The sequence below is a fragment of the Pollicipes pollicipes genome, unplaced genomic scaffold (genome assembly GCF_011947565.3).
Source record: "Pollicipes pollicipes isolate AB1234 unplaced genomic scaffold, Ppol_2.1 Scaffold_5724;HRSCAF=6776_pilon_pilon_pilon, whole genome shotgun sequence".
In the NCBI taxonomy this organism is placed as follows: domain Eukaryota; kingdom Metazoa; phylum Arthropoda; class Thecostraca; order Pollicipedomorpha; family Pollicipedidae; genus Pollicipes; species Pollicipes pollicipes.
This window is the reverse complement of record NW_023596746.1, coordinates 21,798,963-21,823,129: the sequence shown is the minus strand read 5'-3', so window position 1 is coordinate 21,823,129 and position 24,167 is coordinate 21,798,963. Positions and strand designations below refer to the sequence as shown.

The window sequence follows — 24,167 nt, the reverse complement described above, 5'->3', positions numbered from 1 at the left end:
GAAGTACTCCGCCACCGACTGGATGGTGCAGTACGAGTTGTCCGGGTACATGGGTCGGAAACAGATGTCCTCCAGGTGCACTGTCTCGTTCTGGTACTTGCCGGTGACCTGGTCGTAACACGGCAAGCGCGGTGAGAACGGAGAACACACCCATTTACGGACGCATGTCTGCAGTGTGGCTTCGGGGTTTACAGCTCACAACAAACCCTGATGCTCAGATCCAGTGTGGGATCCGCACGGACGGATGGGCCGGAACCAAGCGCCGATGAATGGTTTGTCTCGCAAAGTACAATATTTTGTCGTAACTTCACAACAGACGTAGTCCTTTTTTGACAAAAACCTGACTTACAAACAAAGGCTGGCCATAAAGATATGCGAAAGCATGCAGTACCTACTGTTTTTAAACATGCGATACCTTTTATTGTTTTTTTTCATACGCAGAGTAAGCTTGCATCCAAAAGAGCAGATGTCACGAAAAATGTAATGAGTTGTATCGTTGTATCGATACAACTGCAAGGCTTAGATAGTTGTATCGTTGCATCAAGCAAGTTGTATTGTTCAAGACGATGGTTTCGCACTTGTAAGCCATTTCTCAAGTCCGCTTACGCTTGGGTACGAGTTGCGATATGTCTGCAGATGCTGGTCCTCACATTATTGGTGATGTAAATCTGCAGCTCCATGGCGGCCAGCAGTAGCTCCTTATGGAAGGCAGGTCCGTACTCAACCAAACCGGTGCTGGATGAGTGGTTAAACTGCAGCAAGACGACGGCATTGTCACGCCACTCCGCTGCTAACACGCCACTCATACGCCATACGTCACTCCACTCCGCTGGCGAGATCACCAGAGTGGTGGGCGTTCGCGTGCTCTTAACGAGGGAAGAAAGGCCAATATGCTGTACGCTTGTGAAGTGTGCAGAAGAACCTTGAAGCAAGGACTTATTTCTCTGGTCTTGATCAACATGCACAATTGCAGCGATGATGACAACTTTTCAACACCTATTTCGAACGTTAGACACCGTACCAGACTGCAGACATGTATGGCACCAGACATGTGCCAGACGTATATGGTAGACACCTACATGCACGATGCCCTGCGCGTGACTTGTGCCACGATCATGGCAGTCACATCTACATTCACGCCGCGGTCCCGGAATCACACTTGCAGTCACGGCAGTGTCTCGACATCATGCGGATGGAGCCCACATGCGCCTCGAAGACACACGAGGCCATCGCTTCCAGCATGATCTGTTCTACCCTTCGCCATCCCCTCCACTCACCGGCTCCAGGTCCTTGGCACGGATGATGAGCATCTCGGTGCGGTAGAAGGGCCCGAAGTGCTCGTCGTAGTAGTCCTTCTCGAGGCGAGACCGGCTGGTGGGCGCCGCCCAGAGCTCGATCGGATCGGTGGTGATGTTGAGCGTCAGCACACACGCCGACAGCGCCATGGTCGTGACTAGGCCGATCAGTAGCGTCGGCACCGGGTGACTGGCACAGACTGACGGCAGACACAGAATATGTAATCTGGCACAGACTGACGGCAGACACAGAGTATGTAATCTGGCACAGACTGACGGCAGACACGGCATACGTGAGCTGGCACAGTCTGACAGCAGATACAGAACACGCGAGCTGGCACAGTCTGACAGCTGACGCAGAGGATGTGAGCTGGCACAGTCTGACAGCCGACACAGAGCACGTGAGCTGGAACAGTCTGACGGCAGATACATAACACGTGAGCTGGCACAGTCTGACAGCTGACACAGAGCATGTGAGCTGGCGCAGTCTGATGGCAGGCACCGAGAACATGGGCTGGCACAGTCTGACAGCTGACACAGAGCATGTGAGCTGGCGCAGTCTGAAAGCAGGTACTGAGCAAGTGAGCTGGCACAGTCTGGCAGCAGACACCGAGTCCGTAAACCCACACAGCCTGACGGCAGACACATGGTATGTAAGTTAACACAGTTTAAGGCGGCACATGGCACATTTGAGATTTCAGTCTGTTAGCGATAGGACAGCCAGTAAACATAGCTTTCGTATAGCTGCTTTTTCAAATTGTGCCCTTTCCTGGCAATAATTTCCCAAAAATGTAGTTGCTTAGGGGGATGAACATTATGTACATGGGGCCAATCCTGTAGTCGTGGCCTATCTGGACGTAATCGTGGCCTATCTAAACATTACATGACTAAGACTCATTACCGGACATTGAAATAAACTGCACATGACTGTTGTCCCCCTCCAATGGCTTGCAATAATCCCCAGCGAGATGAGCTTCGTACGTCACGACCCCGCACCGTACTGAGCACCACCTGGTGGCTCACGCACATGTGCCCAGTGTTCTGAAGAAGCTGACCAAGCTGCGGTCCATGACAGCGCCCCAACGCTCCAGACAGGACGGCTCGCTGACCAGCTGCTCGGAGGAGGCGGCGGCGGCGGCGGCGGTGGCTGGAGTCACCGGAGCTGCTGAGACGGCAGCCGGTCAGGATGGTGGCGTCCGGGCTGGCAGCGCCCGCCGCCGGTTGCCGGCTCGAATGGACAATGCTCGTCTTACACTGGACGTCTTTGAGGTTACGAAGGACCTTTGCTCCAGCATAGGGGCACCAGATGTTTCCTGGACACGCGCCATGTGACAACATGTGGTGGGGGAGTTGGCGTCTGGTACAGATGTCAGATCGAGGGCTTTGCGACAAACGACACAGATGTTCCGTCGTATAGGAGACAAAGTAAGACAAAGCCATTTCGTCACTTAAGACAAAGCGTCGTCTTCGCAAACTTCATGGCATGACGCAAAACGCCAATAGCGAGCTTCACGTTACACTAAACGTCGGCTTTCGGGCCTGAGCGCATGAAAGGAACGACGACCATCACCCTTCACGATACGACCGAAAACAAAACCTGCGAGCCCCACAAACTTGGCCTCGCACAGAACGCTACTCTACAGAACGTGGGAAGTCAGCCCGCTATCCCCAAGACCTCATACAGAACGTTTGCCCTCGATCCTCGCGACCTGACAGGGCACATCGTCCCACTGGCTCCGTGACGCGGTGGGATGTCGACATCAATGCCGACGGAATGTCAACGTCGATGTCGACGAGCGTCGCGTAAGCTTCACCTGACGCGGGAGGTCGACATCGCGGCTCGCCGGCGAGTACCTCACCGGTGGTTCTGCACCGCCAGATGGAGCACGCGACGATGAATATCAGGGCCAGGGCTACGAAGACGATCAGCATCACCGCCTCCGAGCCGTACATCGTCACCTCGAAGCTGACCATCCAGTCGCCGGCCGGCGGCGGTATAGGTGGCGCCACCGGACAGGCGCGCGGGCAGTCCGTGCAGGCGCAGGAGTCCACGGGCTTCTGCGGAGCGGTGTGCCAGGGTTGCGCAGGCACTGACGGTGTAACACATGGGGAGAGGATATGCGAAGAGGGAGATGATAAGAGCAGTGACAGAGGAGTGCAGCATGACAGATGCAACTGACAGATGAAACGGTGGTTGACGCAGAGTGATAGAGATGCTTTTTTAAACCGATTCAGCAAATGTTGTCATGGAATCTTGGGCTTCCGTCCAGGATACCTTTTTCGCACTCCTTTTATCAACTTACTTCGTGATCAGTTACATAACGTCAGCGAAATGAGCAGCTTGGCGACTACCCTTGGAGAAATTCGCATAATATTATTAGTTTGTATCGTGAAAATAGTAATGGAATAACTACAGAATACATTGTAACATGAGAATGAGATGTCAGCTGGGCGACAGCATCACATCGAAAAGCAACACGGCCTGCTTTTCATTTCCGTTAAAAGCTCGTGATGGCAAACACTACGACAAAGCTAGCGGGCTGTAACTGCATGCTTCTTACCCCTGTGTTTGAAGTTGTGTTCGTGTCACAGGTTTGCGCTTCCATCTTTAGATAATGGTAGGGGGCCACGTCATCTGAATCCGTCCCGATCTTGTACGTGATGATAAATGGTGCGTAGATATTGTCTCCCAAGGCTTCGTAGAACCTGTCGCATAGAGCATGAGCATCGGTACGTGACGTCAATATTCTTTAGCGTTTTCCGCGGTCATTTAAAAAAATGCACAAATTCAAACACTCCGTGGAAACGTTCACACTTGCATATCTGTTGCTCACTTCACTAACACAGTGATGCTTGAGTGGATATGGTAAAATCTTTCAACAAGCATCCGAGCTCGAGTGTACGCCCCGATGCCCTACGCCCCCCCCCCCCCCTAAAAAACACAATGCGCAAAGATTTTACGGTGCGCTTTTTCGTCACATATGTTGCATCAAACAATTTTCATTGCTGTAGTGTGAGGTCCTGAACGTTGAGAGGCTGGACCCCGCCATACGATGCATAAATCACAGTACCAAGCGCTTCTGCCGTGAGCATCAGCCAATGCCTATAATTTTATCATGACGTCATATCTGACCTTTCTGGTGTACACCGGTACCATCCCCACTCCCCGCACAAGTTGGCAATGGCTGGTGCGTTCGTTTGCGGGTACAGGACCTTGGAGCAGCTGTCAAATGTGCCGGTGGTGTAGCTTTCGTCGATGTAGTAGTCCACGTTCGTCAGGTATTCCACACCTGAGAGAAGACGGCGGAGCGCAGTGTGAGGGAGATAAAAGAACGCAATAGAAAATGAGAACACAACAGGATGTGCTCAGTGCGTTGAGTGTGTTCAATGAGTTCAGTGTGACTGACTTCGCCTAGGATTCCTGTGAGTCCAGCTGCGCACTCGCAACTGAGATAGACCAGCTGTTGGTCTCCGGCGGGACTCTGCAATATCGGGACTGGAAAGACTGGGAGCTCTGTTGTGAACAGGAACACGGGCGCTGCTCCGGACGTGCACCACTGGGCGGTGTCCGACATCGCAGACAATCTGCCCCGCTACCTGGTCTTGGAACTCAGTGCTTGCTCAGCTGGGCTGGGCGACGTCAGCGCACCTGTGCCACCGGACGCAGCACGCCGAGTCTCAACAAACGCGATACGTTGAGCCCGTGTCTGGTTCTGCTTTGCTCGGGATTAGCCAGAAACCTACACTGCGTAGTCATCCCAGAGAATGCACACAGAGCGTCACTCAGTTTGCTGTATCCTCGGGTACAGAGGGGAATCTAAAGCCAGCCGGGAGGTCACGATCGTCAAGATGGGCTGCGGCTCCGGACGCTGCTCACGGTGCGGCGCCACACTGTGACGCCACACTGTGACGTCACACCGTCACAACCACACCGCTGCCGGCGTGGTTGAACCCACGTAGCGAGTCGAGTCACTGCGCTCTCACAAATCCATTCACATGTGACCCTCGAGCGCCGTGACGCGTCACCAAAGCGGCGTGACGCGCCGCCAGTCGGGCGGGTCGCACGGCGTGACGGCCCCGTGTCGCGGCGGCCTCACCGTCCGCCGTGAAGGCCGTGGCCGTCACGTTCATGAACGAAGACTGCTCCGCCGAGCACGACATCTCGCAGATGGACTTGCGGAGGTTGTAGTAGCAGATTGGGCAGCGGGAGAACTGGGAGGCGGCCAGCTGTAGGGAGTCGGCCATCTCCTTGATGTTCTTCTCATCGCAGCACAACGTCGGTGGCAAGGTCAGGTCTGCGGAAAGTCACAAGCCGCCTTCCTTGGCCATCATGATGTAGGCGCTTGAAGGCCCTGCCATGTGCTGAGCCGTTATGCATTGTCTAGCTTGGTCAGTGCCTGGCTTTCACGCGTACCCACCATGAGCTGTGACAAAAAGCAGATAACGGCACCACGTGGCTGGCGATTCTACGTTAGGGAATGCCTGTTGTGCTTTCTTATTAAATTGCAACATTATACATGGATTACTTTATGGACAGACCTGGTAGAAAGAGCCGCAAAAATCTGTTTATAGGTCTGTGCAGATCTATAGAGATCCGTCATTCAGCGCTACAGGCGCGATATGAGATGCCACTTCGTTAGGGGGGGGGGGGGCACTTCGGCGGCTCGAGCTCCCAACATTTGGAACAATTAAGCACCAGGCTTACGGCGATGTATGAAAGGAAACAATTCAAAGCGCCTCTGGGCCCTCCAAGTCCTAGACAAATCCGCCCTTTCCAGGCCGCATACAACCCCGTCTTTACAATTCATCGGTAACGCATATGTTGATGAGCCGCTACAACGCCAAGCTCGGAGCTAATGTGGAGACGTCGCACCAGAGCTCAGTCATGCGCTCACTCTCTTTCTCGAACAAGAACGGACAGACGTCCAGGAGTATGTCGATCGACGCCTGGTCGTTCAGCTGCTTCGCTGGTCCGGTGTACGGACAGTTTGAGTGAGCGCCGAACAGGGTGGCCGGTCCGCAGATGCCGTACCAGAGGCAGTGGCCACCTTCCGACGCCGCGCAGCCCTGCCGGTCGGGCAGGGGCAGAGCGGTGAGGCGTTACTGTGTTCAGGTCGACGTGCGGCGGCAGCGTTAGAACAGCTGGAAGATAAACGGTAACAGAGGGAGGGTGCGCACGTGGCATGCCGGCCGAAAGTGAATGATTGGTTCGTTTGGCGCCGTTCCAGTCCGCTAAAGGTTCTCACATTGCGTAGACGTCGTTCCAGTGCGAATATATTGTTTAACTTTGTCTCTATGCACGCAAGCCCACCGCTGCCAATGGTGCTCAACAGCAGCGCCTCAGACTGATGTTTGGTCGCGGCTTGCCTGGGCGCGCATGCGCATGCTAACCCTGCCCATACGACACAGCACGCAACTTGTGGAAAAAGTATCGCGGTGTGTGTCAAAACAAACTAACTGCTCCTTCTTTTTAAGCGATTTTCTTGGCTCCGAGCACCCTAAGCAATGCGAACAGGTAAAGCGAACTCTATCCAAATTTGCTCCCGCGCGTGGGGAATGCGGTTCGGTAGGTAAGTCAGCAGGTGACTAACACGGTCACCAACCGATACCGAAATTGACCCAAATCTTCCATTTTACTATGCAAAGATATTCGCTCTCAAACTTTTGCCACATCAACCTTTTCCATCAAACACCCCCGTGCTAACGATTAGCACTAAAACATACGAAATGCAACAATGACACACAGACAATGATAATGATCACAAACCGACCACGAGTTGAGATGCTGCGTGATTTGGGTGAAATTACGTAAGACGTTACTGACCTCAGGGTTGCGATATTAACGGCATACAGCGAGTGTTTAGCCAAAAGTACGCAACTACGGGCATTTATTCCTTCCAATGACAGAAAACATGTTAGACCGCTGAGATCCCTCAAAATCACCATTCTTCCATTCATGTCGTGAAACTCGCCACGCTGTTTTCACGAGACGTTAATTCATGCAACCGCCCCAGGCTGTCCCATGCTGAGGAGTTTCATAGAGACCTCGGCGCTGTTTGACTCAGAAAGGCCCTGCCTGCTCCTGCTCCAAACTCTGTCTGCTGCATTGAATGCCAAGGTCAGCTCAAGCTTGCCCAACCGCAGCAGAGCAAGGTCGGCAGATAACGGCCGCGGCGTAGTGATAGTGAGCGCCGATCGGACCTCGTGGCCTATTGGGAGCCTTTGTGCGAGGAGCAAACCGCCTTAGCAACACCAGGATATTTGTCTCTCAGGCTAAGCGCGTCGCGTTTTATCAGGCAGCTTGCGTTGAAGGACCGGATTACATTCTGCCATCCCGGGCGCCAGCGCTGCGCGGTGTTCAAGCTTCCTGCAGACGACGTCGCACGCCAGAGATAAAGTGACGCGGACTCATTCACGCTCTCTGACGTCACCTATCGGCCAATCAAATCGGGACTATCGCGCCAACAGCGTCGCAGCAGCAACCTCGCGGCTGGCGTTCAGCCCCCTCGCTGTCGCTTGTTGTTGTGCCAGTAGCCTGGGCTAAAGCCAAGCATGGCATGACCTGTCTGTCATTCTTGTCGTATGCATTGCGGCCACCCTTTTCTGACCGCAGCGACTCTCCTGTAAGAATACACTTTTGGAGATATGCCCACAACTCGACTTCAGTGAAGATGCCGTACCTTTGGCTGATGTCAGACGAGCGTTGTTCTCGTATAACAGCACATCAACGTGAAGGGTGCCGTTTAACGTGCATCGATTTATGCGTGCCCGGTAGGTCCAATCTTCCACAGGACGTTAGTTATGCTCAGTGTCCTAGCATACCTAACTGTACAACATGGATGGTAGCCACATATATCTCCAGACTCGAGGTTGAAAGGAACAAACAATATTCGGCACACGGAGTTTTACAAAAGTGATCGAAACTTAAAGGGGATGCTTAACCTTTGCACAACATTTTGAACTTGGAAGGCTGGATTGTAGTACCCTTAAGAATCTAACCTGATACATTCTTCAGCTTCAACAGACAGTATTTCCCGACATGCGCGCCGCAGCATTAGTCCAGTATTTATCGCGGTCCTCCGCTTCGCGCATGAAGTCATGAACGGCGAAGGCCTGCGAGGAAAAGCGCAATCCACTAAAAGCAATATTGCGAAATTAGTGTTGAAAACAGATCATCAACACCCTAACCTTCGCCACAAAACACCTCAGCGGTAGAGGGTCGATGCGACACCCCTGAGGTGTTTTGAGGATAACTTTCCGGCATGGTGTCCCTCCCCCCCTTCCCCATCAGTCCACATTGTGAAAAGGTGAATCAGGGCGAAGGTTCATGCTTGGCTCTGTTTAGGAAGATCCTTCATGTGATGTACCCCATCAACGCTGTAATCCAGCAACGGTTGTGTGTCTACCAAGCTTGTGAAACTTTGCCGAGATATATACTATATACAACATTAAGTTTACGCGTGACTTGACTGCGGTCTGTGGTTCACGTACGCCGGGATGTAACGGAGTTGTTTTTTGCAGAAATGCTGTTACCCGCGAGCCGTCTGACAAACTCAGATGGCACATCTGGCATAGAGAGCTTAGTTAAGTAGCATTTTCCCATTGAAAGGCATGCAAAACATGCCCTTAAATGCAAACCCGGAAGGTGCAAAGATGTAAGTGCACTGAACTCGTCGGCGAGCCTGATTGGTGAAACGCGATGATGGAAAACATGATGAGTTATTGCTTTATATGGTCAAAAAAGGTTTGGAGGGCATGGGTTTTTGGCATCATAAGCTTGGAGTTCCTATGTTAAGCATAATCCACTTTCATTATTCCAGGAATCCGTCGTTAAACGACGCTATCGTGGTTATACCCGAATGTGGAGAAAACTTAATGCTTCGAGGCTAAGCTTGTGACCACCAGAATTGGACCGATTATTTTCAGCACGATAAATATAAATTCAAGGCTTTTCCTCATTATCGCTTTCCTTTAACAGCGCTGTAATTTGCCGAATTGATAGCCTAGTTTGATGCCAATGTTAAGAGAGATGGAAAGTCACCGAGGTGGTAGCCATATTGTTGCCTACTATCAACAACACCGGCCACAAGCGAAGCTCGCAAAACGCGCCACATGTGTCCAATCTAATCCGTCCAGGCTATCTGTGTGGAAGGCTGATGCTTCTGATATGATATGTCGGTTTGAGATTGTGGCACCAGCCATAAGCCGACATGCAGCAGTGCTAAGCTTGGACACCACCATCCGCCTGTGCGTAGCAGCAATAACCCATGCGCAAACGGCCTTCAAAAGCGGGGCATTACAAAGCTTGCGCAGAGGAGCATGACCAACGTGAACGTCAGCATCCACCGTCCGTCGTCGATCACCGGCTCCGTCGACCTCGTGCTGCCATGGGTACGCGCATCGGCTCATGACTGGCACGTGCCGGGCGTACGGCACCACCAGTGGGACGCTCCTCCGGCACGTGCCGGGCATACGGCACCACCAGTGGGACGCTCCTCTGGCACGTGCCGGGCGTACGGCACCACCAGTGGGACGCTCCTCTGGCACGTGCCGGGCGTACGGCACCACCAGTGGGACGCTCCTCTGGCACGTGCCGGGCGTACGGTACCACCAGTGGGACGCTCCTCTGGCACGTGCCGGGCGTACGGCACCACCAGTGGGACGCTCCTCTGGCACGTGCCGGGCGTACGGCACCACCAGTGGGACGCTCCTCTGGCACGTGCCGGGCGTACGGCACCACCAGTGGGACGCTCCTTTGGCACGTGCCGGGCGTACGGCGCCCCCAGTAGGACGCTCCTCTGGTGGGACGCTCCTCTGGCACGTGCCGGGCGTACAGCGCCCCCAGTGGGACGCTCCTCCGGATACGACAGCGTGGCGGCGTCACGCTGGGACGAGGTCATTCCGGTCATAAGCCGCGAAGGCTCGAAAGTCTGACGCGAGGAACGACGCGGAAAGGATTCATCGTGGCCGAAGCGTATCAGGCAAAACACTTCGGTCGTTGGCACAGGGCGGTCAGGGTATGTAAAAATGAAAACGCCGGCTTATCCACCTCGGCTTGACAAGAGTTGCCACCTTCAGGTCGTCGGAACAGAGTGTCGTTGGTTGTCCATGCATGCTCGCCTTGCCGCCGGGGGAATAAGGCTCGAAATTTACTTTGGTTTTCTCGTATGGTTTGGTAGATCTGGCTTTCCCAGTACAATGGTTGTGAGACGCCACAGCTCATGGTACATGGAGAGGTGGCAATTCATGATCATGGCCGTTAAATGTGTGATGTAAATGGAGTCAGCCATGAGAATCATAATTATAAACAACCAGAGCACAGATAAGCTCACGGTAACTTGTGAGGCTTTATTAAGCTGCGCGTTGTCATGTGCAGAAACTCTGGTGCAAATATTTCGATATCGTAAGCCTGCCATGCAAGATATCACTTCAATTCACTTCCAGACATCATGGGTGCAAGGCAGAGTCCGCTGCAAGTGGTCACATTCCTCCTTTGCACTCATGAGTAAAGGCCCACGAGATTAAGGGATGGGACTGAAATTAGCTTTCCCTGAATATAAAAAATTGCGCTTTTAAAATTTGTTCGGTGTTTCGGGGTAAATTTGTCAGATACTCAACAGGCCGAGACGAAGGCGAAGACGTTGGCGAAGGGGGCGGGGGCAGTCTGTCTATTGGAATGCAAGCTTCACCCATGGCCTTTGTTCATTACGGCGTCCGCCCACGGCAGTGCTAGAATATTTTTAAGCGTAGATACTCATGTGATAATCGCTGTAAGACATCCAAGAAATGGCGCCGACGGCGTGGTGTGCATCCTGCATCCACATCCAACGGAAGAAAATGTTTTTTCGGTATATAGTCAACAATCACACTATGATCCCTGTCAGCTTCCATGACACGATGCTGCTGCGTCAAACAAATGTGCTTAACTAGTGAAGCCTCGCAGCGGAAGGCCTATCCCAAAGACTGCCAATCGCCAATCAGCCTCCATCGACGCGGGCTGCGCGGAAGCACGCCCGACAGCCCGACCGATACGTAACGTGAGCCGCGTAACCTCACGGCCACATGGTCCCACACCTTATCAGCCGGGCGGCGATCACCACGGGGTGTTTTGGCGAGGCGTTATCGCGCCCTCGACGCCGCTCCGAAGTCGAGTCTCGAGTGCTGATACCGAGCGGCGGCGTCGCGCGGCTGCCAGGACGGACCCTCACGCAACCGACCTTCGCACCACCAGCAAGGTGAAACGGGCGGCGATCAGCTGTATCGCGCTTTGCCAGGTGAGCTGAAGTGGCGTTGTCACCTGACTACACACGGCTCTGCTGCAGCGCGGCGAGACCGGGCGCGGCAGGCGACCCAACGGGCGGCGGTGGCGGTGACGCTGCACGGCCGCAGTGCTGCGCAGAGGAGAATTATCCCGGCGGAGGTGCGACAATCGGTTGCCAGGCAACGGGACCCGCCGATTCGCTCGGAGACGTAGATAACACCAACTGGATGCCACGTGCGGCTATTGACGGGCGGGGCGATAACGGGATTCGTGATATGTTAACATTATATGTATATATATATATATATATATATATATATATATATATATATATAAACAAATGACATCGTGTAAATGATGAAAACTAAGCCGATGGAGCCAGCACCCTTGGCCATTAATACCAATGGCAAATATGTTTGACAAATGAGCTCAAAAACGCGCCAATAAAGGGAACTTTACAGGTGGAAGTCCGCTGGCAGGTGAGAGTGGGGCGAGTTGCATCACGCCCAAGTAGTATCACGGTGATTCACTCTTAATCTACGCAAATAATGACAACCTTGAGTCACTCAGCTGACGTACAGCAGCATCGTTTGGCTCTCACTGTATTTCCGGCTGCTTGCATGTGCGCCTCTTGGGGTGAGCACGACAAATGCGTGTTTGTTTATTGCTGAAAACTCAGGCAATCCGTGTAAATTCGTGCTGAAGGTCTCACGACATAACCAGGCCAACCTGAATGATATCAGTGATGGGAAAGTACATGTGCTGCACATACGGCCATACAATTGGCGTCTGCTGGCTAAGGATTTTGAGGTGGTACGAGCTTTCTTTCAAGATGGCAGACGGCACATGTTGTGTTAGGTGTGCGTGTGGTATGCTGCATCAGTGATACAATGCATCGAAAAAATGTAATTGACTGATTTACTGTCAGTGATGTCATTGACTGGCGCACTGTCAATGATTAACGGATATCACCGCCATGGCTTTTGTTATCTAGACAATAAATCAATAGCCACAGTACCGATGTATGTAATTCATACCTGAGCAGCCAGAGCCGAGGATGTGGTGACTGAAACAAACACTGGCTGATTTAAAAAGGTCTGAAATAGGTCATGTCGCAATCAAAGAAATTTTGACATCGCAGAGACGAGTACTTTTTGTTCACATATCGTAACGCATTCGGCTTGCTTGCAATGCAGACTACTTGCCGCGAAAAAATCAATGTTACTTTCCCTACCGTTGGATAAAGTTAACCCCAGGAGAAGCTGGTTGTAGCATTTGAGATGGGTGTATTCAGATGTCATTTACCAAAAAACGAAGAGGTACTCTCTAAAATTTTGCCGCTATAAATGTAGCCTAAGATTGTATATAGCTATAAGCAGATAAATAATATTAGTCCTATCAACATAAGTTATGGCATTGGGGTGTGAAAGTGATTCAACTTCCCCTTCTCTCTCCCTACTCTTCCCTATAGGCTTTGCACACAAATCAACGTTTAACTTCGCTCGGCTATTGGCTGCTTCGGGAGTCTGGCCCGACCTACGTGATTGGATCGCTGCTATTATGCTGCGGCTTGACAACAATTGGCAGTGATGGCCAAAAATTGCAACAAAAAATAGGCAAATTTGGTGGATATTGGTCGCGATGAATATACCATGCGCATGTATACTTTTCATGACCGATCTCTCTCGGTTTATGTCATAGGATTCTGTATTCGAGAGGAATTTCAAAAAAGGATGACATCCGTTATATTTCAACCGATCACTGGCGCGCCTATTGATCGAACAGTTTTGACAAGCTCTCGGGTGGGGTCAGTTTGACCACGAAGGGTTTTTGTCACAATTACTTTCGAATGGCACGATAAAGCCACGTCAAACTTTGCTATCTGTAGGCAATCAAATAGCAAATGTTTTGGCACAAAAAAATAGATTTACCTTGTAAGGTCAATGACCTGTGGCTTGCCAAGGCCAGACCCGCTCTCCATGCCCAAAATCCAGTCAGGGCTCAGCTCAGTAATGGGGCCTCTTTCACGTGACTTTGTTGTGAGATATGTGTACCTGCATGACCTCCAGTTTGAGTAATAAGTTCAAGCCAAAATTTTAAGCGGAAAACTGGGTTCTTGCTGCCCCTGTCCCTGCTGGCAGTGAGAGGGAGGGGCAGCTGTCCCCCTGTCCTTCCGCTTAGTCACCCTTGATTCCGTGGGACATACTTCAGCACCAAACAGCGCCTGCCATGTAGCAGTAAAACAGTAAAATAACAGTAAAATATGCTACGCGATCTGACGCAAAAACTCCGGCCTTCCGATTACAAAAACAACTTAAACCTTCAACAAGCACTGTCAAAGCCAATGACGTTCCATGCGCGTCCATACCACCCTGTCGGCTATACTGTGCCGCATTGCTTCGCGGCGTGGCGGGTCGGGCCGTAGCAGGCGACTTTGGTCAAGAGGCGCGGCTACCGCTCTGGAAGCCGTATCCCATTGCTATCGCTATCCTGACATTTGTCTGCTCTGACCGCGAACTGTGGAAAAGTGCACCACACTTAGCTGTATGATTGCTGATATTGCTAACTTATCATTGTTTGATGTACGTGATGGCAAGTTTTGCTATATTATGTCTATAGTTTCTCCTTTGCTTTTGTTTCCTATACTGCGTTTAGTATCTCCACAGCCATACGCACATTTTCACGCCATGGGAGCGTGCAACCTTCCACCGTTAACGTGTATCACCTGTCGCACAACGTATATTCTACAGTATAACCGCGACAGCATGAGTCGCAGACTGGGCTTCAGTCGCATGCCGTCCACTCACCGCCAGAAGACATAGCGCCCCCACGAAGAGGAGTCCTTGCGGTAGATGCATGGTCTGTCCAAGTTTGACGTCCTCCTGGAATTAATGCAACATAGGTTAGCGCGTTAAACCGGAAGAAGCTGGTCGGTGGTGGTTCGGGTGTGCGCACCCCATGACCACAGCCAATGAGGCACCCCTTAACTAAATTATCCTTATAGCCGTTTGAGTGTCATATGTTTCTCTCAGTCTCAGCAATGCTTTATCAAATTTGTTAGAGTTGTGCGGCAAATGGAAAAATTATTTATGTCTTTTAGTGAACTTTGTGGTTAGTTTAATGTCCGCATCGTAGACGAGACAGACACGGGAGGACGCAAGACACCCAAGGAGTTAGGTGTAAAACTCCACACATGTCTCCAAGACAGAATGATACGGGTTCTCTTGGTATCTTAGCGAGTTAGATGCGTAATATAATGGTCCCTGCATGCACCAAAGCCATACCACCAATGGCTCCGAAACCCTTGTTATTCTAGGCGCCACAACGGACTAAGTATTCATATCACGTCATTATGACAATGGGCCAGGACATAAACACGTTTTAAATGTTTTTGGTGTTTATGTATGTTTTGGTGCCATTTTTGTCAAATATAAAACAGGTTCGATCTGTTCGAAAGTTACTGGGGTTCCGACCGGACCGGCCCCAAGGGCGATAACTCCCGTCGTCATGGGTCATACCAATGGTCACCGAGTCAATTTGACACAATAATTTGTCATTTGTATACAGCTTTGCTCTAATCACTCGTGTGTAGAGACCGGTCGCCCAGAAGTCGCACAGTTTAAGATGCCGTAGCCGCCATCAGCGGGCCAGCGTCACTCAGGTGCTTCAAAATTCGAAAATTGAAAGTGTTGTTAACTCTGACACACCGAATACTCCGGGACTTGTGAGACGCTCGGTCCACAGGCAAAGAGTATACATTTGCGTTAAAGCCTTGTTTGACTTGAATAGCAATATTTGATCAGACCCATTTTCCTAATATGCTTATGGTGAAAGTGTCTGCCGCCCATATCCTGTAAATTGTTTTAAGCAAGCCGTCTTGTTCGAATAGCCTCCTAGGTTCGAGTCACGGAGTTTTGTGGAGCAAATACCAGATCTTTTGGTGTCATTCGACCCGATCAAACCTCACCATGGTGCGACATATTACGGATAAATTGAGTTTCAAGACATATTCCAACCAGAACATCCTACATAAGTTGCAAATTCTCCAACGCGATATGATAAATAAATGGGATGTGGCATGATTCAAGTTTAAAATTATGTGATCCCCGAGTAAAACAGGTTGTTGGGATAGGGCGATGCGATCATAGCTGCCTTGTGAATATTGTCGAGCCACTGGGAAAAAAGGCCAGTCATCTGTAATGACCATTTCCAAAGCGCATTGCATCCATCACCACACGCAAGAGTCTGACAACAGGGGCTCATGTCCAATATCAAAATTTTTGACTTGAAGTTTCTTAGGTGAATGGGACGTGTATTGACGCCACGCACTTGAACTCAGACACTTCAACAGACCATGCCACTAAAGCAATCACCGGCGTTTACCTTTCGTGACGTGCACCCCAGCGGTGCGCGGGGGAGCGGTCTGGCCGTCGCTAAGACCGCAGCAGGTCAGTCGGCCCGGCGCGCCTCGTGCCAACTGCGCCACGATCGCCGGCGGCCTGCCTCCGCGTCGGCTGACACCCTAGTGGCCGAGGCGGCCGCTGCTTCCGAGCCTCCCGCTGCGCGGAATCAGATAAGCGGTTGGCACACGCAGGGAACGTGCCTCGTTACATCCGGGGGCGAGGAGAATGAACCGTAGATTGCGTGTTACCTGACGAAGTGGACCGAATGCATCCGTCCTACGCCAGCTGACTTAACGTGTGACTCAGACTGGTACACCAGATGTAACAGCGCAGAGTGGTTCTGCACGTTTTAGTTTCCTCTGCTTACGGTAATATACCTGCGGAGTGCACTGATCCATGTGCTGTGTATTTTACGCGGACATTAATTTGTGCATGGCTGATTAGGGTATGGTTCTAGTGAGCCGCTCGCAAAGTTGGCGCAGTACGTGTGCTTGAATTTAGTTTCATATAAATCATATGTCATGTGAACTATACCAGTTTCGTTCACCTGCCAAACGTCCCGAAAGGCAGAGGACGGGCTTAGCCCTGATTTTTCCTTCACGTACCTCGAGGGAACAGTGGATTGGGGTAATGACCAGACCCCACCCAGCGTGATCAGATACTTTTATCTTTACGGCCGTAAAGCTGAGTTTGCTCATCTCAGTCGGAGGTAGCTCGCCTGCTAGCCAAGCTTTTCTCCACTCGCCGAAAACCCTAGTCAGACACAATGACCACACCATATATACTCGAACCGGAAACACTGGTGTGAATCGTAAGTGGTGTTTAAGAACAACACTTCCTTGATTTGCTCGTCATGAGCACAAATATGGAACATTTTTGGAAAGCACGTTAAGTTACGAAACATATCTGGACGTTGGAGAATTTGGGGTTTTATAGCAATGCTAGATTTGTCATCACGGATATCCAAGTTCAAGGTCTTGGTTCAAATTACAGCAGACGTACGTCTTCAAAAACGTCAGGCACCACGCAATATCCCTAGCTCAAAACGTCATGTAAAATATGGAACACTCACTTTAAGACCGCTGCGCCGGCCACTCACGCACTAAGACCTACGTCATAGCCATGGGAACTTTTCGCATGGCCAGCGAATTATGCTTTAGCGCAAATGAGCCTTTTGAAACGGAACTGTCTGTGATGGTCATGACTCGTTGTTTTTTTTTTCAGTGCATCTCAAGAACGCTCGGTGGTATTGCTTTTTACTGGCCGAGCATATTCAATGTCTTCCGTGTCTCCCCGTCTGGAGTAATAATTTCGCGCCATAACAAAATATCTTCTTTATCCATTACCACACCGGATGACTTTGAAGAACAGTTATGATTAATTTTGCTACTATGACTCTATTTACACACAATACCATGATATGTTTGAGCAATAATTTTTTTTCAACAGTTTCAGTGTAACTCAGTTTTAATCTAAATTTAGGTATGGTCTGAGCCGGTGTCGATCGGGGGACGGAAGTCAATTCCCGTTAATGTTTCTGGGCTTAGCCAAAAACGTAGCGGAGCGACACACAATTTTAAGAACCTTTCATGTATTCATTTTGTGCGCGGAGGAAACTTTCCAATTTTCAAGCAGGCCACTGCACTGGCCGATGTCAGTCCGAGAGAAAATTGTTGAATATAACAAACTGTACGACAGATAGGTTGTTAATTACGTAAGTACGAGCAAAAAGTAATTGTTTTTTGCGATGTAATTTCGTGACCTAGCCTTTGTCAATGGTATGACCTACAATGAAGTTTAACATTGCGGACAATAAGTGAAAAATATTCAATGAAATGCAGGGATGTAGCCAAATATGGGGCAAGGTATGGTCCCTAGGCCAATATGTTTACACTACGCTCTGGGCGATTTCGCACGAATTGGGCTCAAATTTGCTGGATTTTGGGTAAATTTGACATTTTGCTCCGTAAGGAAAATACTGGTTAAATGTCTCAAGAGATGACATGGGAAGTTTCACGGGCATTGGGTCGTTTTATTTCAATGGTGCGCTGGAAACTATTTAAGGGGGTCACAAATGTCCCCACTCGCACCAGTCAGGCCCGGGCTAAAAACCCGTACCTACTGCACATGAAAGCATTCAATTCAACATGTGCCTTGTTTCAAGTCTATACCGCTTTAACATATCGCTGATGTCATACGTAAAAATCCCCTTTCATCATTTTTCCCTCTTTTCAAGTTCATAGTATTATTATTCCTGGTGGTGCGGTGGCTGCGCATACAAACATTACCGAGGCGCCCAGGGGAAGCGCCACCAGACGGGCAAGTGGGTAACCGGCCATTTGCCATTTTCCAAAGGGGCAATAAGCACCCTCCCTGTCCGTTCTCCGCAATGTGGGGCACAGCCACAGGTGTAGTTTTCCATTCCGTTGGGGAGCGGAATTAAGCTCCCCCAAAGCAAGCTCTAGCCCTAGCTTTGGGAGTAATGTGGGCGCCAAATCTGTGAGATACCTGTTTATCGGCATATTAAAGGCGTTGGGTGATTTTTCACCGTTCAACCCGCCCACACATTTTGCGATACTAAACCCTTGGGCACAACGCGCGGTAATCCACCACTGAATTCGTTCAACTTCTGCGTCTCCCTAGGACCCTGTCAGCGAGTCCAGCCACGGCTGAACGCAGGCTCGGCGCACGGCACCGGCTGAAGGCCTGCTTAACTTTATAGTGACACGGAGAAGGATCACGCGGCATTGGTAAGGTCGCAGGGTCCTCCTCCGCGTCACTAGTAAGGCACGAAAATTGTTTCCGCCCGGGTATAGGGAATCCAGCTCATGCTGCAGTCGCTTTTGTGAGTACGAGTGGTACGTACTCACAGAACATTTACGTCACAGTACGTCAAAGAATATTTTGCTGCGCTATGGACTGTACCATAAATGGTAATGATGCAGATCTGGAAGGAGCACATAAATGTTGTGATCCTCAATCACTGTGCCATTGGGATACTTTTATGTGGATGTAACACAGGGGGAAGCAATTTCCTGTTAATTTTTCCCTATGAAAGAAAAAAAAACTCTTGGAATTAGGCAGCCACTTCACAGCGTAGCTCTGGAGAAGAATGCATAAATGGCATCTTGCAAAGCCTTTATCACCATCCATAACACATTTACACATTGCTATCGTCCACTGGCCTGGTACTCACTGCACTGAGAAGAAGCCACGGTGCTGTTATATTTCCACCAGCTTGGAGCAAGCGGTGTCCCCCCAAGTTTTGGGGAAAGATGCCGATAGTCGTATATATTCTTGCTTTAAAGTACACGCCCACAGGGCAAATGCTAACGTTTCAGAAAGTTGTGGGTAGCGTTGCCTGTCCCGCTCCCCAGTTCCCGCGCCCCAGTGCCTTACGGTGGTGCAGCGCAAAGCACATACAATATTTGCATTGCAACACTTATGTAGGAGGACGCTATTTAATTAAACGTATGATTTATCACCCTTTTTTGTTATTTAAGTGGCGTTGCGGTAGTTTCGCAACCTTGTCCCCATATCAAAAATTGTTGGCGCCGCCACTACTTTCATATTGTATCCGCGTTGTTCCTACTCAGTTATAGCCTTATTGTCGTGTCCGTATCATATAGTCCAAGGTACAGAATGTCCAAAGGTACAGAATGCCTAAAGTACATAATTTCCAAGGTATAGAATGTCTAAAGTTCATAATGTCCAAGGTTCACAATATCCAAGGTGAGAAATAAGTTCCAAAATGGCGTGGAGTAGGAGGGGTCCATTTCATAATGCCCAATGTACAGAATGTCCAAGGTACAGAATGTCGAATTATATACCCCAGTCGTTCCCAGATTTCTCTTGACGAAATATCTCAAGACAAACCTGGCAGTTTTAGCTAACTGTGATTTGCCATTCACGCTGCCAGAATGCTGCCAACTCGGATAGTGATAGCTCGTACTAAACGTGAGTGCATCTCGCATGCATTAATGGTGCATTTTATTTTAACGTTTTTTATCTCCGAGTGATAAAAATGTCACATAGGGGACATTCATGGGGAGGCTAAAGCAAATGATGCCATGGATCGCAATGATGCCATCGATCCGGAACTGGGAGGGCGCAAACGAACAAATAACAAGACATGGTGTCAGAAGTGGGATAATCGTCACGCCTCACTGTTGCTCTGAAGGCTTGTTTCAAGGAAATATTGTCATCGTAGACCAATTATTTCCCTCTGACAGGTGCCGGGTAGTCCGCGCCAGTTTCGCCTTGAACCAACTGCGATGTATTCCTTCAGGAAGCCCCCTGAGTCGAATCTGGCTGGTCCGGCCCTTGCTAGTGCTTGGCGCACGTGGAAGCAGGACCGGCAATTCTTCTACAATGCCAATGAGCTCGATAGAACGCCAGAAAAAAAAGGAAAATTGGAATTGTCTTCAACTGCGCTGGCCTCTCCGCCCAAGAGCGGTATTCCCATTTTGATTGGGAGGAGGAAGAAGATGCCTATGATCTGGAGAAGATCATTGATCAGTGTGACAAGTTTTGTATCTTAAGAGCGAACCCAATTGTGGAAAGGTACAACTTTCATAAGAGGGCCCACCAACCAGCGAGACTGGCCTGCAGTATGTCTTAGCCCTCTGCACCCCGGCTGACACATGCAAGTTTGCCCCAAACCTGGATGAAATGATCAGGGACAGACTGTGTATGGGTCTCAGTGAGACATTAACTATGATGCAGCTCCCGAAGCACCCTGATCTAACCCTGCAAAAAGCAATTGAGATTGCAACATTGGAAGAGTTAGCCCAAAAGGACCAACAGCTGTTGCGTGAAAGGGAACCTGAGGTGTGCGCTGTGTGCGCCATCAGTGGAGCCAGACCCAGGTGTCCCACCAACCAGGCACGGGCAAACAGGCCATGGGGCAAAGCAACTGAGCCAAACTGCAAGAACAAAAAGCCATGTGGTCACTGTGGCTTTACCACCCACACTGGAGGTCGGTGCTCAGCGAATGGGAAAGCATGCAAGAAGTGTCCACGGCTATGCCACTTCTCAGTAGTGTGCCGCAGCCGCATAGTACAAGAAGTAGTGACTGGAGACAATGAATCTGAAACCCAAGTGAGTGAACAAACACCAACATATTTCTTGGGAGCAGTGAAATCCCAGACAAATGATGAAAAGTCCTGGCTCATTCCTCCGACCATCAACAAAAGCTCCATAACTTTCAAAATTAACATTGGGGATGAGGTGTCAGTGATAACTGAAGATGTGCGGGGCTCAATGAAGAACCCACCAACCCTGACCAAGCGGCAAACTCGCCTGACCAACCCTGGAGGAGAGCCGCAGTGTGTGGGTGAGTTCAGGGCCACCACCCTGCACAAGGGCCAGACCTACTCATTTAAAGTGGTGGTCGTGAAGGGCTAAATGGCCAACAACCTCCTGGCCGGAGATGCTGCTGTCAGGATGGACCTGGTGGCCAGACTGAGTGAAGTCACAACTGCCATAGGTGTAGGCCTGATGAAAACCACACCATGCTCCACAACCGGGGTCAGCCCTGCTGAGGCGCGGATGTCCTGAAAACTTCGGACGTGACTGCATGTGCTGTAAACACAGCTCCAGCCACGAGTGGTCAGCCACGCTAAGGTCAAGCAATGCGACTACCGTTCAAAGGAGCTACAGAAGTATGCTTACGACCGGCGTCACGGAGCGCGTGATCTGCCACCTCTTTGAGATGGCAACCAAGTCCTGCTGAAGACAGACCAAGAGAAGAGATAGTCACGTTCGGGTACCGTCACTGCCTCGGACCCAGGTTCCAGAACCTACTGGGTGACAACGCCAGCGGGAACGTTCCAGAGGAACAGGAAACACATCGCTTACGATGCACCGACGCAGCTAGCATTAATTCCAGACATCCTGGAAAACGGCGCCACGCCGCTGGGTCCTTCGAGACCTCCCAACCGCGACGACATTATCGTGACGTCACTCGGACCAGATTTGTCGCCCGGTCCCAACACCGTTCTGGCAGATCGTGGCGACCGTCCGGCTTTCCCCGACGTTCACAGTGCACCCGTCATTAACCGGCGCGCCTCGCTGACTACCTTTGTTAATGGGGGGGGGGGGGGGGAAGGAGATGTCATGTGATGTCTCATGTTAAATGTATGGCGTCCTCAATTTAGGAGCCAGTTCCCCACATCGCTATTGTACCTTGTACGCCACCGTGTACCTTGGCGCGATTCCGTTGGACTCCGACGGGACAGTTCAAATACAGACGCCAACTGTGGAGCGTCGTGTGTGTGATCCGGAGCTGGGAAGGCGCGAACGAACAGATAACGAGACAGAGGGGAGGCAGTTTTATTTCCTTGCAGTCAACCCCCCCCCCCCCATGGAAATTATGCGCACCGAAGACGCACTCAGGGGGTGTGGGAGATCAATCTGAACCCCTCCACGATTTTTTTTAGTGACTTCCGAACGGCGCAGTGAAGCCGCGCGAAGTTTTGCATAGCTGTAGACAACTGAAGAGCAGATAGTGTGGTATAAGAAATTAAGATGTACCTTGCAAAGTCGCTGACCTACGGCAGGCCAAATCCAGGCCATGGATTTAGCGAAAACAATTTAGGAGGAATCGTTCAAACTGATACAATAGCAAGGTGTTAGACGAAGCCATACATTTCTAAGATGGTTTCTTAGCAACATAACAATTGAATTAACAAATTCCATTGATCTAGAGTCAAGTATCAAGGTCAGACCAAGATCAAAACGAACCTGTTTTATCACTATAAAACTTGCCGTATTAGTCAGTTATTGATGCTCATTTTTTGATTTGTAGATAACAGGAACCGCATCATGCATACCTCACAAACTTTTTAAAGGTCAGAATAGGTCACTGACATACAACTGCCCGGGTCGACATCTTGCTTTTTGAAAACATACTGCCTGGCGTTACCCTTAACGCCCATTCAAATGCAAAGTCAAAGCAATTTTGGTCACCACAACCTTAGAAAGTTCAAACAAGGTCACTGACCTGAAATGACCTTGTGACCTTTTGCCTAGAAGAGGTATCAGGGTTCTGGGAGCACTTGGACACTACCCCGGAGTTTGACCTTGTTTGGCCTTATTTGACCCAAAACCTAGGAACTTAAAAACCCGACACAAGTGAGTTCACGTGCAGGCCAATATATCATGTGAATTTAGCGTTTCTAACTCTTTTAGATTCTGGGATCTCAGGGAGATCACGCTAACCCCACCCGAGCGACGAAAGAGCATTCAACCGACCATCCGGGCGCATGTTACGAAAGTTTAGAGGCTCGACTTCAGCCCACCATCTCCACCACCAACGCCTCCCGCAAGACACTCTACCATTTGCTCAGAGGATCCGCATTCCATAGTCACCTCTCAGCTCCAAGGCAGTACAGGGTAGCCAGTAGCCATCTAGTTCTTGCGGCCTATAAATATCACATTCAACGAGTTAGATAGAGATCGGCATCTAGCGCTGGAAAAGGGGAAGGAGACGAAAGGCATAAGCTGGATTTTCCATCTCGATCATTTCCATTACTCATTTCCATACTCGAGCATTATGATTTTGTCCTGCGGAAGACCAGTGAGCCGATGAACGACTTGTCACGTCTTGCTCGTGTGCGCGCGTGCTCGCAGTCATTCAATATTTGACCTTATCAAAACCTAGTCTCCCTACAGAATATTGTGCGCCTTTGTCGCTGCATGTCGTTCTATCGTTCAGGGGCATGATTTGCAGTGCCACAGTCTCAGCGAGGTTGTGAGTTACAGTCGCTCGTTGACCATCTGCTGCATTTAAGCCGTACTCCGCAGTTTTTGACATTTTGACCGGCCAATCAGCAGGCAAATGGGCCCGGTCACGGAAGTTAGCGGAGTGGCGGTGCAGCGTTGTCGTTGGATGGACGTCGATGCGTGTGACGCTTCTTCCCCGGGCTCGCGCACGGCCGTGCAGCATAGGATGCCGACCGGCACTGCTAGAATGGTGCCAGCGCCGCATGACGGCGTCTGCAGTCCTCCCCAGTTTGGATCCATGAGCACCCATAAGCCGCTGAGCCAACTCAGTCCACGCACGCTGCACCCCGGCGCATTCCTCCTCCCGCTCAAGTGACGCTGTTCCCGACAGTCCCGGCGACGCAGGGTCGGCTGCCCCTGTCAGACCACTTGGAGCGGTGCTGGACGCTCCTGACAGGGCAAGAGACGCAAACCACACCATCT

The 24,167-nt window shown here is 50.6% G+C and overlaps 1 protein-coding gene across 1 annotated transcript in view; it reads right to left on the bottom strand.

Annotated features, from left to right (window-relative positions):
- Positions 1–16,066, bottom strand: part of LOC119103272 (NPC intracellular cholesterol transporter 1) — a 31,653-nt gene extending 15,587 nt beyond the window's left edge. The window contains exons 1-11 of the mRNA XM_037226738.1: positions 15,940–16,066; positions 14,364–14,438; positions 6,191–6,362; positions 5,393–5,590; positions 4,429–4,585; positions 3,857–4,001; positions 3,155–3,353; positions 2,323–2,457; positions 1,278–1,495; positions 651–752; positions 1–108 (exon numbers count right to left, since the gene is read on the bottom strand). The exon at positions 1–108 is cut by the window's left edge and continues 311 nt beyond it. Coding sequence (XP_037082633.1) covers positions 1–108; positions 651–752; positions 1,278–1,495; positions 2,323–2,457; positions 3,155–3,353; positions 3,857–4,001; positions 4,429–4,585; positions 5,393–5,590; positions 6,191–6,362; positions 14,364–14,414 — 1,485 coding nt within the window. The 5' untranslated portion in view covers positions 14,415–14,438; positions 15,940–16,066. The remainder of the gene's footprint in view (positions 109–650; positions 753–1,277; positions 1,496–2,322; positions 2,458–3,154; positions 3,354–3,856; positions 4,002–4,428; positions 4,586–5,392; positions 5,591–6,190; positions 6,363–14,363; positions 14,439–15,939) is intronic.
- Between the last annotated feature and the right edge of the window lie 8,101 nt (positions 16,067–24,167).